The sequence below is a fragment of the Sarcophilus harrisii genome, chromosome 1 (genome assembly GCF_902635505.1).
Source record: "Sarcophilus harrisii chromosome 1, mSarHar1.11, whole genome shotgun sequence".
Taxonomy (NCBI): Eukaryota; Metazoa; Chordata; class Mammalia; order Dasyuromorphia; family Dasyuridae; genus Sarcophilus; species Sarcophilus harrisii.
In genome coordinates this window covers 385,197,477-385,216,549 of record NC_045426.1, presented here as the reverse complement: position 1 = coordinate 385,216,549, position 19,073 = coordinate 385,197,477, and the positions used below count along the sequence as shown (strand labels likewise).

General features: G+C 33.1%; 1 protein-coding gene across 1 annotated transcript in view; it reads left to right on the top strand.

The window, feature by feature from the left end:
* The window catches only part of LPCAT1 (lysophosphatidylcholine acyltransferase 1), a 142,945-nt gene that overhangs the window by 88,309 nt on the left and 35,563 nt on the right, over window positions 1-19,073 (top strand). The window contains exons 6-8 of the mRNA XM_031946103.1: window positions 14,149-14,207; window positions 16,082-16,116; window positions 17,817-17,871. Of these exons, the coding sequence (XP_031801963.1) occupies window positions 14,149-14,207; window positions 16,082-16,116; window positions 17,817-17,871 (149 nt within the window). The remainder of the gene's footprint in view (window positions 1-14,148; window positions 14,208-16,081; window positions 16,117-17,816; window positions 17,872-19,073) is intronic.

The following is a 19,073-nucleotide window of genomic DNA, read 5'->3' as shown; positions in this document are numbered from 1 at the left end:
GATAATATGGCAGGACAGAAGAATCCATAGAGAAGAAATAAGATGTAATAAGACTGGAAAGATAGGAAGGGATCAGGTTATAAAGAGTTTTAAAAGCCAAAGCCATTTTTTTTTTTTTTATCCTAGAGGTAGAAGTGAGCCATGGGAGTTCACTTTAGGGAGAAAGGTGGTACAGTCACATTTACATTTTAGAGAAGCCATTTTAGCAGCAATGTGGATGATGGAATGGAGTGGGGAGGGATTTAGTAGGCTACTGCGATAGTTGAGGTGACTCCTCTAAGATGATGACAATATCCTGAACTAGAGAAGTGATGAGAATGAGGGGAAGGTGATACTATTTAGCAGAAAACAGAATATATGGCACCATGGTTAAGAGTTTGGGTGGTTGGAAGATAATGTTGCTTTCAACATTGATGGAGAAGTTCAGGATGGAAGAAGTGAAAGACAATGAGTTCTGTTTTGTACATATTGAGCTTGAGATGACAAAAGAATATATAGTTTGAAATGTCCAGTAAGCAGATGGTGAGAAAGATGTGAAGCTGAGAAAAGAAACAAGGGCTAGATATATCTTTAAACACACACACCAGAATTATTACATGGCCAGTCATTGCGATTCATTCAATGGCTAACTGCCATCTAATTTCATGTATTTTAGTCAGCACTTTTACACACCTAATAAAGAAGTTATAAAATATAAACATTTCTCTTTTTTTGTTCTTTTGTCATTTTTCAGTTGACTGATGACCTCTTTTGAGATTTCCTTAGCAAAGATACTAGAGTGATTTGCCTTTTTTTTCCTTCAGATCATTTCCAGGTGAGGAAACAGTGGTAAACAGTTAAACGAGGTCCCCCTATGGCTAGTGTCTTAAATCAAATTTGAACTCGGGGTTTCTTGACTCTGTGTCAGTCCAGTGCTCTATCTATTGGCCACCTAATTGCCTTTTCCCTCTACATTATTTCAGATCTGAATTACTACCTGCCTATATTATCTCCTCCTTGTCTTTTGTGGTTTCAATGAAGCTTAGCAAAAATCAATAAAACGGGGATCTGATACATTTGTTCCTCCACCCATGTAACAAATCCCATTTTTCTTTCAACATTTAAGGAATAGGGTGGTCTGGTTGATTATCTTTTTCAGAATTACTAATTTCCTACTATGTGCTAGGCACTTTACTACGCACTGGGAAAACAAAAAGAGGCATAGGGCAGTTTTTGTTACCAAGAGTTTTATAAGCTAATAAGAAACATGCAAACAATATACAAAAAACAAGTTATGAATAGAATAATTAGGAAATAATTAACAGAGGGGAAGCATCAGACATAAGAGAGGTTGGGGAAGACTTTTTATAGAAGCTAGGATTTTATTTGAGACTTAAAGGATGCAATGTACATTTCCAAAGATTTGAATGTGATAATAAAAACGGCTATATTTCCCTAGTAGAGAAATATATTATTTGGCTTTTTATTTCACAACTTTTGGATAAGTAGATGTTTAGTTACACACGTGACTCTGATCTTCCATATGTGGTATAGTAGACCTAAGAAGAAATGACTTTTTAAAGCATAATTCTCAATGTTATACTTTCATTATCAAAGATAAATTGAAATAACACTGTTCACCAGGTTCTTTGTAAGAGTCTGAAAGACACTGTTGTCCATTCCCAGTATAGAGTTACAGAGAAAAGTTCAGTTGAATGCTAAATGAAGGTGCTGGACCTGCTTCTTAAGCTTTTCTAAATTGTCTTCATTATGTGGTAATTTGAAATACTCTACCTTCTAGAACACAGACATTTAAAAAAAAGTTCCAACTTATTTTTAAACTTGTTTATCTTTGAAATTCAACCTAGGATTAGATAGTATTTTGTAAAACCTAGGATATAGTAGGACATTGGTTTGTCATGGAATTAAAAGGTAAATACAATGTCTTTGTTTACTCTGGGTACAATCTTATTTACTATTTAGAATTAGTAGTTTCGGTGAACAGCAAGATATCTGTTATTAGTCAAATAAATAGACTTATTTGTTAAAAGAGCCTGACATTTTTTGTTACTCTGCCAATTTTTTGCTTTAGAAATTAAAATTTTAACAAAAATTTAAGTAATGCTTAAAATTTAGCAATTAGAGTAGATAGAACACCAACCTTGAAATCAGGAGAACTTGAGTTCAAATCTGGCCTCAGACACTTAACACTTCCTAGCTGTGGGACTTTTAAGTCACTTAACCCTAATTGCCTCAGCAACAACAGAAAAAAAAATAGCAATAACTTTTGTTCATTGGAAGGAATTATAATATTCCTGGTTTCTTGGTAGATTAGTATAGTTTTCTAAAGCACCAGTCAATAAAGAAGGATAGTTTGTATTTTGTTGGATTTTTCCTATTTATTTATTAATTAAATTGTCCTCCTGACTTCAGGACTAGTTCTCTATTCACTGCACCACCTACCTGTTCCCTCCTCCTACCTCTTTTAAGATTTGCTACATTTTTGTACCCAACTGAATGATTAAGTTATTCCCTCTGAGAGTCAAAACTGATCAAGCTTCATCTTAAACATCTCCCCTCCCATCTTTCCTTCAGTTGTAATAGGTCTTTTGCACCTCTTCATGCCATCTAATTGTCCTATTCAACTCCGTTTTCCTCCTTTTCTCAGGACAGACCTTTTTTCTGCATCCTAATGTCTTTTTCTGCATTCTAATGTCCTAATATCACAGCAGAGTCCATTCACAACCACACCCTCTATGTGATGCCCCGCCCTGTCTGCCCCAGTAACAGATACAGTCCTTGAAAATTACAGATAGCATTTTCCCATTCCATGTAAACATTTAAATATTTAAATAATATATATTTCCCTCGGTTTACCTTTCTATGCTTCTCTTAAGTCCTGTGATTGTACATATAGTTTTCTGTTTAATTCTGGTTATTTTTTTTTTTCAATAGAAATGATTGAAAGTCTCTTACTTCACTGAACACCTATCACTTCCCTGGAAAGATGATGTTCAGTTTCACTGGGTAGTTAATTCTGGACTGTAACTGTAGGTCCTTTGCATTTCAGTATATGGTTTTCCAGGACCTCTGATTTTTTATTGTAGAAGCTGCCAGATTCTGGGTAATCCTGACAGTTGCTTCTTGATTGGAATAGCTTTTGTCTGACAGTAATTTTTCCTTGAGATCATAGTTCTAGAGTTTTACAACAATGTTCCATGGGGTTTTCCTTGTGGGTTCTCTTTCCAGAGATGATCAATGGATTCTTTCAATGAGCATTTCTCCCTTGGTTTCTAAATTATTGGGGCAGTTTTCCTTAATGATCTCTTGAAAGATGCTATCCAAGCTTTTTATTTTTGGTCATAGCCTTCAGGTAGGCCAATAATTTTTAAATTTTCTCTCTGGATCTATTTTCCAGGTTGGCTGTTTTTGCAGTGAGTTATTTCACATTTTCTTCCATTTTTTTTTTCATTCTTTTTAGTTTGTTTGACTGATTCTTGCTCTTTTATAGAATCATTAGCTTCCATTTGCTCCATTCCAGTTTTTAATGTGTGATTTTCTTCAGTTAGCTTTTGTATCTCTTTTTCAATTTGATTAATTCTACTTTTGAAGGTGCTGTTTTCTTCCATATTTGGGGTTTTTTGTTTGTTTGTTTTTTTGCATTTGACCAGTTGTATTTTTTAAGGAGTTGTTTTCTTCAGTCAATTTTTTTCCTTCCTCTTCCAAGATGTTGATATGCATACCTTTGTACGTGTACATGTATAACATGTATACCTTTCATTTCTTTTTTCATTTTTTCTTTTACCTCTCTTATTTGCCTTCTAACATCTTTTGTGAATATTTCTAAGAAGTCGCTTGGGGCTCAATTCCAATTAATATTTCTCTTTGAGATTTCTTCTATGGACATTTTGTCCTCATTTGAGTTGGTGTTTTGGTCTTCCCTGTCACCATAATAGCTTTCTTTTCTCTTTCTTGCTCATTTTCTTTCCTTTTCTTTTGGTATTTCCTCTTTTCTAAAAAGTTTTTTTGGTTGAGCTTTGCTGCTGGGGTAAAGAGCGCACTGTCCCAAGCTTCCTGTGCAGTTCTAAGCCTTGGCTTTGACAACAGGTGTTCCTTGGTTTTGCAGAGGATAGCTTTGCATGCTCTTTTCAGGAAACAGCCTGGTTTTGTTGGGGTTAAAGGTTGCCCTATTGATCTTTTCCTCTACTGAGCCAGGCCTGAGGGTCTTAACTTCTGATTTGCTGAGTTTAAGACTCTCTCCAGGCTTCACTAGAATCTGTCTGAGCGGGGCTCTTTACATCCTTGTGAGATTGAACTTTGTTGAAATTTTTTCAGTCTATCTTGAGTTGGAGGAAGTCTCATTCTATTAGACTTTGTTCAGAGATTTAGTTTCAAGTGATTTTTGAGGAAAACAGAGAACTGAAGCAGCTCTCTGGCTTTACTCCACCATTTTGGCTCCACCCCCAGAAGTGTAAGACATATTGTCTCTAAAGATATGACAGTAATTATTGTAGGAGTATGAGAATGGTCAAAATTGCAATCACATAATTCCTAAAGTTAAATTGTCATTTATGCAGTCATTCATTCAGGCAGATAATAAAAATAGAGTTAAAGTTGATATAATTAAGACATGGGTATTAATTCTATCCCTTCCATGTACTATATTTGAGCCATTGTGGAATTCAGTTACCTCATTCAAATAGATATGTACATTTTGTTTCACAGTATTGTTCTGAGACCCAGTGAAATAATGTGTGTAAAATGTCTTATATATCCCAAAACACTTTCTAAAAACCAGAATTTTTTTAAAGATTTAAAAAAAAAAAGATTGTAAGTGCAAAATGGAGGAGGGGTGTGGAGAGGGTTGACTGTTAATTTGGGAACAGCCTTGTCATGTATATTGAGCTAAACAAAGATAATTACAGTATTTAACTACAACCAACTCATCTCACTGGGAAAAAAAAAATCATTTGCCTGTTTTGGGAAATAGGACAATACATGGCCCTAGGAGTTAGGAATGTGGAATTTTATTTTCTTGATCCTGCAATAAGCAAGAGTAAGCTTTATTTCCCACCTGGTTTTTAAACATTTATGCTGAATTTTATGTTTATTTTTTAGAGAATTTTTTAATGGATATTAAATTTTTAGAAGTTGTTAAAATAATGCTTTATTAGTTAAAAATTACAGTCATTTTATAAGACATGTAATTTTTCTTACTTCCCAATAGAATCTGATAAAAATCAGTGTAATGTTTTGGGGGTATGTGATTTGTATAGTCATACTGTCAGTTTGGCTAATAATCAGTTGGTTTTCCTATCATCCTAAAAAGTGTTTATTTAACTTCTCCAGCACAGTCCTAAAACATGCTGTTGTGTACAAGAAAAGTAGTCTCTGATTTTGAGTAACTTAGCTTCTTCCGGGACAGTAAGACTTTGAGATAAAGATGAATGGAAACTAGTCAGAAGAGGTTTTCTGGAAAAAACAAATCTTTACTTTAGTAGACTTTGAAAGACAGAAAGAATTTGGATGGAAAGAGGGAGAAACAAACTGTTGTTATCAGAAAGAATACCATGATATTAAGAATTGTGTTGTCTTTAAGTTATTGTTTATCTCTAATTCTTTCTTTTCCTTCTCCTTCTTCTCCCTTTAACCTCCTTCTCCTCCTCCAAGGTAATTGGGGTTAAATGACTTGACCAGGATCATACAGCTAGTAAATATTAAATGTCAGAGGTCACATTTAAACTCTGGTCTTCCTGACTTAAGGGCTAATACTCTATCCACTGTACCACTTAGTTACCCCATAACTGTAATTCTTAATAAAAATTCTAGGAATCCTGTTGGAAACAGGGCATGGGAGTATTGAATGTAAGGAGAAACAAATTTATTCTGCACAATATTTTTAGCCTTAATTTATTCAGTGATGAGTGAACATGGGTCCAAAGACAAAACAAGATATTAATATGTTTTGTCCTCTTCATCAATGTATTTCTTCTTAACAAAATGTTAAATCAATAATGAAAATCTTCAACCCCAACCAAGGGACACTAACAGCTATGAACATGGTAGTGCAACCTAGCCATCCCTGTTAGTATTTAGTCCTTAATAAATCCAACCATTGCGAATCACTGTGCTCTAATTGGAGTCCTGAGAATTGAACTACTACTTGAATGTCAGATGGATCTAAAACTACTGTGCTGCCATCTTTCAGTCTCTAATTTTAGTTTAAAGGATATTGCATTCAAATATAGGGCACTAGTGGATAGAGACCTGGCCTTGAAGCCAGGAAGACCTAGGTTTAACCCCTACCTCTGAAATATACAGTTATTTCTTCTACGTTGCAAGTTTCTCCATTATGGTTTTGCTATATCACAGGTCAACATAAGAAATTAATAGAAAATTTTATAGAAATCAAGGATGACAGGCAAAGGCAAATGACACAAAGCCTATGACTAAATATATAACCCAAATTTCACAATAAGGTACAGTAAACATTCTATAAAAAAAAAAAAAAAAAGAAAAGAAAAAATCAGACTTCTCTTGTATAATGGGAGAGCCAAAAGGTTTTACACAGATTTTTCACATCATGAAAACTGTGCAACACTGTGCTTACTCCATTATATAGAAGGGATAACTATGTTGGGTTTTTGATGCTGGAAAAATCATTTCATCTCACCTGCATATAAGTTATTATGACATTCATTTTATATTCATCCCAGTAAAGGAATGGTTCAATGTTATAATTTGCAGAATAAATTAGAATGAAGACCAGTGGGTGGAAATTTTAGAGGGTTGACTTAATTGCAATATGAAGAAGAAATTTTCATGATTTGAGCTATCCATCTGGGTAGTCAACTGCCTCATGCGCTGGGACATTTCCCATCCCACAAAATATTCAACAAGATCTTGAATAGTCACTTGTATAGGATATTATAAAGAAGATTTTTTTATTATTATTAAAGTTTTTTTTATTTTTCAAAACATATGCATGGACAATTCTTCAACATTAGCCCTTGCAAAACCTTGTGTTCCCATCCAGCCAGAGCGATTTGGAACTATGCTCAAAAAGTTATTAAACTGTGCATACCCTTTGACCCAGCAGTGTTACTACTATCCCAAAGAGATCTTAAAGAAGGGAAAGGGACTTGTATGTGCAAAAATGTTTGTGGCAGCCCTCTTTGTAGTGACTAGAAACTGGAAACTGAATTGGAGAATAGCTGAATAAATTGTGGTATATGAATGTTATGAAATATTACTGTTCTGTAAGAAATGACCAGCAGGATGATTTCAAAAAGGCCTGGAGAGACTTACATGAATTGATGTTGAGTGAAATGAGCAGGACCAGGAGATCATTATATACTTCAACAAAAACACTATAGGATGATCAATTCTGATGGACATGGTCCTCTTCAACAATGAGATACAACAAATCAGCTCCAAAAGAACAGTAATGAATTGAACCAGCTACACCCAGCGAAAGAACTCAGGGAAATGAGTGTGAACCACTACATAGAATTCCCAATCGCTCTATTTTTGTCCGCCTGCATTTTTTATTTCCTTCACAGGCTAATTGTACACTATTTCAAAGTCCAGTTCTTCTTGTGCAGCGAAATAACTGTATGGACATATATACATATATTTCATTTAGCATATACTTTACCATATTTAACATATATTGGTCTACCTGCCATCTGGGGGAGAGGGTGGGAGGAAAAAGGGGAAAAATTGGAACAAAAGGTTTTGCAACTGTCAATGCTGAAAAATTATCCATGCATATATCTTGTAAATAAAAAGCTATTTTAAAAAAAAGAACAATAAAGGACAAACTAAAATGCCATCTCTTTTTAAAAAAAAAATCCCTCCTTGATTTTCCCATTCCCAAATTTTTCTTAGAGTCCAAAGTCTGGATCTCTCCTTTTACCACGGTTAATTCTGGACATCTAGTTAGGAGACAAAGCTGAAGAGACATCTTGCCTCATTCGTTGAGGGAATACGGGCTTCTCACCTAACCAATCATAGGTTGCTTTCTGTAGGGATAGTTCATTGGAAGATGTTAATAGAGTTTTCTGTATACTACCTTTTCTTCAGATTATATAAAGTAGTTTGATGGCAAGAATGATTTCATTTTTCTTTTATTCTTTTTTCTGTGTTGTTGCAGTGTTTTTTGCATAGTAGATACTTAATCAATTGGAGGACTGGGAATTAAGGTTCAAACTCCTTCTAAAGACTTCTTTTATAGAGGGCAGAAACTGGATTTTTTTTTTTTTTTTTTTTTTTGAGGAGGTCTCTTCTTGGCATTTGTTGTTTGCTGAGTGTAAGAAACAAGATGTCCCTCCCAGGATCAGCTCATTGCTTCTAACCTAACCACCATGTTGCTAACTCAAGCCTTGATTGATATTGCTACTTCCCCTTAGTCTTATCTTCTGATTGTAGAATATCCAACTGTTCCCAATGCTTTCCTTTGTAGAGTGCAAAAAGCCCACTCCACTCAGCTTTCTCACACACACACACACACGCTTTCTAGTCTCCTTTTGTGTGTTGTTTCCCCTATTGTAAATTTGTTGAGGGCAGGATCTTTTCTTTTTATTTGTATTCCCAGCATTTAGTACAATGCCTGGCACAAAGAAGGGAATTAACAAAGGTTTATTGAAACCAAGTATCTGTACAATGAAGGAACATGTATGTAGTCAAACAAACTTAGTGTGAGAGGGAAAGAAAGTAAAGTATTTTAGATTTTATTTCCTTTACTTTACCCTTGAAAGTGATATCAAAATGCATGAAAGTGCTTTCTCTTCAGGAAATTATTTTAGATTTTATCTCCTTTACCCTTGAAAGTGATATCAAAATGCATGAAAGTGCTTTCTCTTCAGGAAATTCCAAATACCCATGGAAGTTTATGATAAATAAAAGTTCATAGAATTTTAAAATTACTATACTGTGTATTCTTGGGAGAAAAAGAATTTGTGTCCCATGATCTTTAGCATAGCATCTACTCACCATTCTTGAAAACCATGATGAAAAAAAGAGCCTAGGCAATATTTTTCAACAATCTTTAAGGAAAACTGCCATTGAAAGAATCTACTGATCACCTCTTTAAAAAAAAAAACAAAATGAAAACTTCAAGGAATATCATAACTAAATTTCAGAATTATCAGATCAAAGAAAAAAATAATGCAAACAGCCAGAAAGAAATAATTCAAATATTGAGGAGCCCTAATCAGGATTACTCAGGACCTAGCAGCTTCCACTTTAAAGAATCAAAGATCCTGGAATATGGTATTCTGTAGGGCAAAGGAACTTGGATTGCAATCAAGAATCAACTATTCAGGGGAAAAGATAGATATTCAATGAAACAAGTGAATTTCTATTGTGTCTTGATTTCTAGAGCCCCCACACCGGGGTGATTAAAATATCCCTTCCTAGTGGAGAAGTGATGAAGCAGGATGAAGCAGGACTCCTGAAGATGGTGGAAAAATGGAGTCTGTTTATTTCAAGGACTTTCCCCTTTATATAATATAACAAAAACAATACTGTCCATGTGGGATCACATAGACAACTTGCTATTGTACATAGTTTGCCACCTGGTAACACATTTAAAGTAGAGTGATACATACAGAGTGAAGCTAAAAAGCTGGAGTAGAATTTATTAAGCTTCAGCTGAAGTTAAAAAAAACAAACAAACAAACAGTTGGCGATCCTGATCTCAGATCAACCAAAAGCAAAAATAGATCTAATTAAAAGACACAAGGAAGAAAACTACATTTTGCCAAAGGGTACCACAGATAATAAAGTAATATAAGTACTAGACATATATGCATCAAGTGATATAGTATCCACATTCCTAGAGGAGAAATTAAGACAACTGCAAGAAGAATCTGCAAAATTATACTATTTTTTTGGAGTATCTCAAACTTGCTCTCAAAATTAGATAAATTAAACCACAAAATAAATACGTAAGAAGTTAAGGAGGTAAATAGAATTTTAGAAAAGTTAGGTATGATAAGCTTTTATAGATTAGCTAATCTATAAAAGAACTATAATTCAAACCACAGACCTTCTGGCCACAAATTGGGCATTCATTCTAGTATCCCTTGCTACCCCTTCCAAGGGACCTAAATTGGCGCTTTCAAACATCTATGGAGGTTGGGGAGGGTAGTAGGCACCGCAAGGCAATTGCCCAGATTCAGTATTAAGTGTCTAAGGCAGTATTTGAACTGGATTCCTTCGACTTCAGAGACAGTGCTCTATCTACTGTACTGTCTAGCTTCCCCCAGTTTCTAATCATTTTTAAGTAGAAGCAGTACCTCTTTCTAAATTCCCTTATAACTTCTCTTATAACTAACTTATAACTTAGAATTTGCTACTTGCAAAGATCCCTTTGCAGCTGATTAGTATCTTTCTTCACTTTTTAGAAGTATATTATTTTAGGAGTTAGATAGTAAGTGGATAAAGTACTGAACCTGAAGTCAGGAGGACCTGGGTGCAAATCAAACTTCAGACACTTAATAACAACTGTTCCTAGCTGTATGACACTGGACAAGTCACTTAATCCCAATTGCACCCCCTCTTCCCCAAAAAAGTAGAAGTATAGTATTTAAGAATTACAGTTTATTATAGGATCCACTCCCATCTTTTAGAAGTGTAGTATTTTAGAATTACTTCATGGAATCATTGCATAAAAGGGACCCTTAAAAGTCATCTAGTTCAGCCTTCCAACAGATATAGAAATCTATTCTACAGCATTGTAATGAATTAATAGGTATGTGATAAGAAGATGTTGCCAAGACCTGAAAAAATCTTATATTCTGATCCAACATGGAGACTTCTGTTCTAACTAAAGAGATTTGCTGGAGAAAAAATATAGCAGAGTCTTTGCTCTTCAGAAAAAAAAAAAAAACAACATATCTTTCTCTAAGAAAAAAAATAATAATCTGAAGTAACATAGGTTTCTTCAAGGGAGGCTCTGGTAGGTCAACAGGCTAAGTATTATACCAATAATATAGGATCGTGGTTCTAGAATAGGAAAGAATGTCAGTTAGTCGAACTCATTCATTTTATATGGAAAGGCGATTTAACCATGGTCCTATAGGTAGCAAGTGTAAGAGGTGGTTTTTTAATCTAGTCTTTCTGACACCAGTACTAATGATATTCTCCCCAGCTGCTGCTTATCTATTCCTAAAGAAAGGGTATGAGATTATGAAAAAGGGAAGGGGAAAGAGAGGTAACAGAATTCATATGGTAAACAGAAGTAAACAGAAATATCTCTTGAATACCAATGAAAATGTGCAGAACCTGCATCCCTGGATAAAGTTTGATAGTTTGGGGAGAAATCCAGTTACTACTATGGGTGGTAGTTGTAATAAACAACACTGACAAATAATGTTATATGGATGTGAAATATGCTGCAGCTTCTTTCTTTGTTATTTTTGTCATGTGTGGGGGGGGATATGCTAGGGAATTATGAGGTCCTTTACTAACTAAACTCCCTTGAATAAGGTTTCAGATGCATCTCACAAAAACCCTTGTGAGATGTATATGAATTATATTGTACAAGAAATGATTTTAATAGGATACCAGTGTACTCTACTATTATGTGTAGACAAGCAAAATATGTTCACTGATTGTTTTAGTTTAAAAAGTAATAATTTAGGCAATATCCAGAAAAGGTATGTCTATCACTCTCCTCTTTTTTACTTCTATTCTTCTATCAGTTCATAGAGCAAACTCTTAGTTACTTGAAATCCAATTTGGATATTGTATCTGCATAGAATTGCCACAGTTGCTTTATCTTTAATGACCTCTGTAGTTAAGTCCACATTGTAAATTATTTCTAAAATCCTTTTGTTTGCAATCTTATTTTTCTCAGCCTTAATTTAGACTTTATGTTATATTACTTGGGCTACTTAAATTTCTATTACATAGGAAAAGCAACTATAATCTGTAATATTATTTACTCAACTTTAATTTGAATTACTTTGGGTTTGATTTACAAAGATGTTTTTGGTTTGCTTTGTGTCATTCTTGTGTTGATTTGGGATTGTCCAAGAGATTCATTTTGAGAATGAATCTGTTCTTATAAGGTTAATCTTAAGCAGTATGATCATTGCAAAAAAGGCTTCCGTCTAAAGTTAAAGAAGGCTAATGTTGCAAACTTGGCTCTTGGTCAAAAACTGCTTGCCAAATAAGTATTTACTCATGTCTTTCTTAATAATCTGAACTCAGAAAAGAGCAGGAAAAATATACATCGTGTTCTTTAGGGCTTTACAATGTAGATAATATCATTTGTGATGATTTTTCATAATAAGAAAGAGTTTACACCTAAAAGACTTGATTACTATCTTGGGAAAATCGGTATCATTTTCTATTTTCATAGGTAAATATTATTCAATTAAATAATATAGAAAATGTTTTTAAGCTTCAAAGAGTTATCTAAATATTATTATTACATAGAATGCAAATGTTAGGCAAAACTACTTCTAAATACCAATGAAAGCATATTGAAACTGCATCCTTGGACAGCTTTGATAGTCTGGTGAGCAATTCAGTTGCTACTATGGGGGGTGATCATAATAAACAATTCTGACAAGGAGTGGTATGTTAAATGTGAAATATGTTACAATTTATTTGTCATTCTGAGCTTAGAGATCATACTGGGAAGCTGTCATAATAAAATCCTTTTAGTTATTTTAGTAACTGATAAGGTTACTGGATAAGGTCTAAAACCCATCTTACATATTCTATTATATTGGAAACTATTTTTTTGTAACATACCAGTGCATTCCAGTTCTATATTACTTTTAGGTCATATTCTTCAGACTAAGCTTAAGTTAAGACCAATTCATATTTCAGTCATATAGTCAAATCAGCAAACATTACTGTACACCAGACAGCTACCATTCATGTTTGCTTTTAATTTAAAAAAATAAAATGTTTTGTTGATGTCTATTACTTTTGTAGCAAGCATTTCAGGGGAAGGAAGTCATTCTTTCTTGCCCTCTAGACTGAACTCACCATTGTAACAATGAAAAACAATTAAGGGATCATTATGTGATATGGTAAAAATTTCAAAGTTCTGTTGAAATAGATATGTGAATCTAGGCTATTTTGTCTTTGTTGAGGAAGTCAACAGCTGGAATTTTTAGCTACTAATTTTACTTGCTTCTGTTTTATATTATCTAATTTGTTCCATTCCTATACAAGTTTAAGACTTCACTTAGATTTTTAGGACATCTTATATAAAACCACAACATGCTTTGTCAAAGAATTCAAGATATAGCAGATCTACCTTGGATCTTTCCAAGGGTGGTTTTTATTATTATTATTATTATAGACTTTCTAGACTATGACACTATGGCATGGACATAAAGCAGTTGGAACACATGACCTCAGGGAACAGAGTTACACAGTTTTCTGTTTTTTAACCAGTATGACTTAGTTTTTATGTGTAGTAAAGCTCTGGCCAATGCATTCCTATTGCTTCTCATTTATTTCCCTTAAAATCTAAACTTTTTATTCTTCCAAATTAATTTTTTTTAGTATTATAAAGTTTTTATTCATTTGAATCTATTAATTTAGATAGTATTACTGTGTTTATTATATTGGCATTATGTAGCTATGAACATTGTTTGACTCCATTCTTTGGATGTGATGCTATACCTTAATTTCAGTTCTCACATGGCAAACATGCCAAAGAGTAGCCTTGAGTTCTAATATTTATAAAATTTTGCATCTATTAAAAATTAAAAATGCCTTGGTACCCAACTATGTATGATTTCACTCTGTCAGCATGATTTTGGGATTGGATAGGGATGCAAATTTTGTCTTCATATATTTTTGTTTATAACTTTTGTAAAAATGCATGTTCAGTGATAATGTGCCTCCTGAGGGCAGGGTTTCCAACTGTTTCAAGTCCATGTCATAGTGCCATAGTTGTGTTTTTATATAAAATGTCCCAAAAGTCTAAGTGAACTTAACATAGGCTGAAGACTATCTACAGTGTGTCTATTGAATCTATCTTTTTAATTCATTTATGAAGATGGGTGAAAAAATTTTCAAATAAACACTTAGGTGGTAAATCCTGCCAGCAATATTCTATTGGATCAGTTAGGAATATTTTAGGTCATCTTATATTATACAGTAGACCTAATTTATATGTGTGATTTTTCTTTCTAGGTGCTTTTATTCCTGGTGTTCCTGTTCAACCTGTAGTTTTACGATATCCAAACAAACTGGTAAATTCTGTTCAATTGTGGATTAAACATTGAGACCAGTAAATTGATGGTTAGAGTTATAATGAGTTTTAATGTATCCATGGTGCATTTATTGGCTTTTGTTTACACAACAGTAGTAAACAAACTGTAGGAAATCCTCTAGGGTACTGTGGATCAAGTTTAACACATCTTTCCAGAAGAAGTCACGAGAGGCATAATAGGTTTTGTTGTTCATAATGTACAAGTAATATATTAATGAAAACACCTTTTGCTCCAAACACTCTGATTAATCCCTTCCGTAAATGAAACTTTAGATATTATAAACTTATTTATTTATATAAATCTTTTATATATTTTATATGGAGTGGATATGTGTGTATATATAGACACATAGAAATGCACACATATTCACTGATTTCTTATTCCCTTAGAATATAAATATAAATAAATATAAATTTTTAATTTATAAATTTTTTTTTGTTTTGCAACTCCTTAAGTGTAATCATAATTTACATTTAGATTTACTTTGTAAAAATATGGATTTCTTCTAGTTATAATGTTACTTTTTTAAAGAGCTTTATACTAGCAGTGAAGGGATTTGAATTCTAGACTTAACTTGGTCATTATAGCTTCTCACAATTTCTTGGGCCTTGAATTCTTCCTTTATAAAATGAAGTGGCTGGCTTTATGATCTTTAGAGCTCTTCCATCTATAATGGCCTATAACTATGGAAATGTGTGAGGGGTGTGTGTGTGTGTGTATGTTAATTACATGCACATATATATACTTGAATAAATTTATATATTACCTATATATTATTTACATACATCTATATTATATAATAAAAGTGAAGTGAAGTGAGGGAGAGGTCATAAAGAGACTAGCCTACACAAATAGGTAAAAAGATTGCTCAGGAGCAGAGAGAGCAAAGGTGTCATTAGGATGGCTCTGTATAGGTCCAAATCTTCATGGTTATGCATCTTTCAATACCTCACAGCAACTGAGCAGAAAGAAATAAAAAAAATAAATAAATAACATGATGCATGATTGGGAATTTGTGTGGTTAACTCTGAAGAAAACCATAGGAGAACTTTAAGTGGCCAAGAAGACTATAATTGACCTTGAAATGAGATATAAGAATTAAATCCCCTCAAGCCAAAAAGGAATTATCTGGGTTAAATGGAGAAAGGTTAGCAGTGAGAGATTATCCCAGTCAGAAAATAGTTTATCTGTGATAGAGATGGCAGATATATTAGTGATCAGATGAGGGAACTCTGTATTAGAACTCTTAGAAATCTTAAAAAGGATTAGGGATTAGAAATCTTAAAAAGGTTCATGATAAATTCTAGGGTATAGGCTGGGACCCCACTGATGTGCAGCTAATATGGCATAAAGATAAGGGCTATAGAGGCAAGACAGCTTGGTCAGTATAGATACTGAAGTTTTAAAAGCTATTTGGGGATAGGAGAGTAGAGATAAGAAGTAGGATGTGAGCTGTATGGGGAGGGGTTGCTCCCAGAATAAACATTGGCAGTAGTATGAAGAGGTTCATAGAAATGAATGTTAAAGTCTTCAAATAAACTCATCATTTGTAAATAGAATATGGCAATACAACTGTGACAAAACAGAAGTGTTTAAAAAATATGGAAGACGTTGATTGCCTTTTTCATTTTCCTTTCTAATTGAAACAACAGCTTGGAAGCAGGTGAAAAAAGACCATGGGGGAAGCAATTTTTATTTAACAAGAGAAAATAAAAAGAAGGGGTGAAAGATAGGTCAGAAATAAAAGTGAGTTTGCCCAGAACACAGTCATGCCATAGTACCCAACAAAGAATATAAAGTTGGAATCATGAAATTTTAATCAATTAATTGTATTCAATTGAATTTATCTTTAGGATACAATTACCTGGACATGGCAAGGACCTGGAGCGTAAGTCAATCCAAATTTTCTTTTCTTTCTTCTGTGTTGTTACTTCCAAAGAAAGGGATGATGTGTTTGAAGGGGGAATATCTGTAGCAAGTAGAGCTCACTGACAAATTCTCAACCCATACTTTTTCCATTTTGCCACACTTCCCTCACAGAGAAGTGTGATATCATGGATAATAAGATAACCTTAAAACCAAGACAACCTGAATTCAAGTCTTGACTCTGACATACTAGCTGTACCCCTGAGTTAGTCAGTCTGCATTGATAGATTTTATTTCCTCACCTGGAAATTCTCTATCAATAAAACCAGATCTAGTTACTAGCCATCCTTTTATGTTAAATGTCATATAAAAGTCAAAAAAGTAACAAGGAAACTATGGATATTTTTTCAAACACTCTGTGTGCCATACAAATTTATTTGCAGAAGTAAAGAATAAATAACAGCTTGTTGTATAATAATAATGTTGAATACACTTAAACTGTGAATTGTTTCTATACTTCCCACTTCTAGGGATTTAAGTTAAATGGACCCCAAATGAGGATAAGAATTACTGTTCTTTAATTTTGATTATTGCATATTTATTCAGTGCTTCAAAAGATCTATAATTCTATCCTTATAGATACTTTTTTATATACATATTGTGTACACACACACACACACACAGTATAGCAGATGATTACATGAATTTCCTTGACCAATATAATTGCCCAGTGTTAGTTTCTCCAAAACTGAACAGATCTTTTTATGTTAAATGTCATATAAAAGTCAAAAAGGTAACAAGGAAACTATGGATATTTTTTCAAACGCTCTCGTGTACCATACAAATTTATTTGTAGAAGTAAAGAATAAATAACAGCTTGTTGCATAATAATAATGTTGAATACACTTAAACTGTGACTTGTTTCTATACTTCCCACTTCTAGGGATTTAAGTTAAATGGACCCCAAATGAGGAATAAGAATTACTGTTCTTTAATTTTGTTTATTGTGTATTTATTCAGTGCTTCAAAAGATCTATAATTTTATCCTTATACTTTTTTATATACATATTGTACACACACACACACACACACACACACACACACACTTATAGCAGATGATTACATGAATTTCCTTGATCAATATAATTGCCCAGTGTTAGTTTCTCCAAAACTGAACAGACTCATCTCTAGACACTATTCATATTCAATAATCTGTCATATCACCAAACCTATATTTGAACATTTTTTTCAATTTGTGTGGGGCCTGCTATAGCTTGCATTCTTCTAATATAGCATTTAGTAACCCAGGGTCACCTTTATGCCATGATGAGACTTTTGAGTAAAAGTTTAATTAAGATGATATTTATTTAATGGAGATAACTATCACTATATTAGTGGGAAGAAAAAGAGAAGTAATACATTGTTAATTCAGTATTTGTTACATTTAAAGGAGTTGAAAGGAATGCTTTATATACTATGGTGGTTACTTTAATTCAATAAAGAACTTCTCTTATATTTATTGTTTGCCAACTGATTGAATTTTAACAGCTAAACCTTGGGCTAAAGGTGTAATTCAGAATTCATAAGAATTCAATATACAACAGTGCCATCTAGAGGGAAGTTTGTGCCTAAAATTCTGGCATCAGCTCTTAGAATGTTTAAACTGAATTTAAAATATCTCACTTTTTGTTCATTATTATTCTTTTCTTTTTTTTTTTTAAGGTTGAAGATTTTATGGCTTACCCTATGTCAGTTTCACAATTTTGTGGAAATTGAGGTCAGTAGAAAAGACATGATAAAGATTCTTTATATTCTTCAAGACTTTTTAGATGTTTCACAAACATTTCAAGAGGAGCTCTCTTCTAATTCTTAAAATTATTTGGATAAGATTTTTAAAGCCAAATAGGAAGCCTATCTCTAAACTTATCCTTTTTAAAATTTTGATTTTTATAGTTAATGTGGATGTAAGTATTATGTATATAATAAGTAGGTATTTATGCAATAAGTTATAATTCTTTAAATTATTCTACTTTTAATACATACTGACATCATTGCATGCTTCTGATCATAAGAAATGCTTATTTCCCAAGTTTTTTTTTAATTAGACAATAAAAATAATACATCAGTGTCATAGGCCAATTCATGACCTGCTAGACTCATGAAATTCTCTGAATTCCTTTAAATATTGTCAGCATTTTTCTGGACAAGTTTTTACCAAGAATTTTGGTAAAAGCAAGATCCTAAGCCTGAAAAATACAGACGATAAGAGCAGCTAAATTCTGCTTGTTTCCATCTAAATCAATCTTTCTACATACAGAAATAGAATATTATGTCTGTTTTCATTGTTTTAGTAGGATGTTCCCTATCATAATAGGAAGAAAGAAATAAGAGATTGTTTATAGTTAAAAGAACACTAGACTAAAAGTCAGGAGATATAGACTTTGTAACAGGTTCTACCACTTAGTAGTTGTGGGATTTGGGGCCAATCATTTTATGTCTTTATTTCTAGAATCTTCAATTAGAAAACTAGGTCATCATAGCACTTAGAGTTTAAGGGTACCTTAAAAGTGGTCCTCTTGCTTATCCTAAAATACATTTCCACCTTAAAATTCTATGATTTAGTTATCCTATCCTTTGGATCATAAGTATGTGATAGTAATAAATCTGAAAGAAATACAAAGGAATGGGTTTAAGAACTGTATAATGTGTGTGTTTTGATAAACATCATAATTGTGGTTTAAAAGTTCTCATATGTTTTTCAGACCTTAGCTTTTAACTGCATACATCCATTGTCTTTTTTAGTGGAATGAGATAATTATTTAAAGCTGGTTTCTATTTAGTGGTGTTAATAGTAGAACATTACTGATTTTAATTAAGGAAGTTTCATGAAACTCTTAATTATTTTTATATTAACATAGAAGTGAGAAGGTCATAGAAAATTAAAGTTTATACTTTGTAGACCTTAGAGAAATTCTTTTA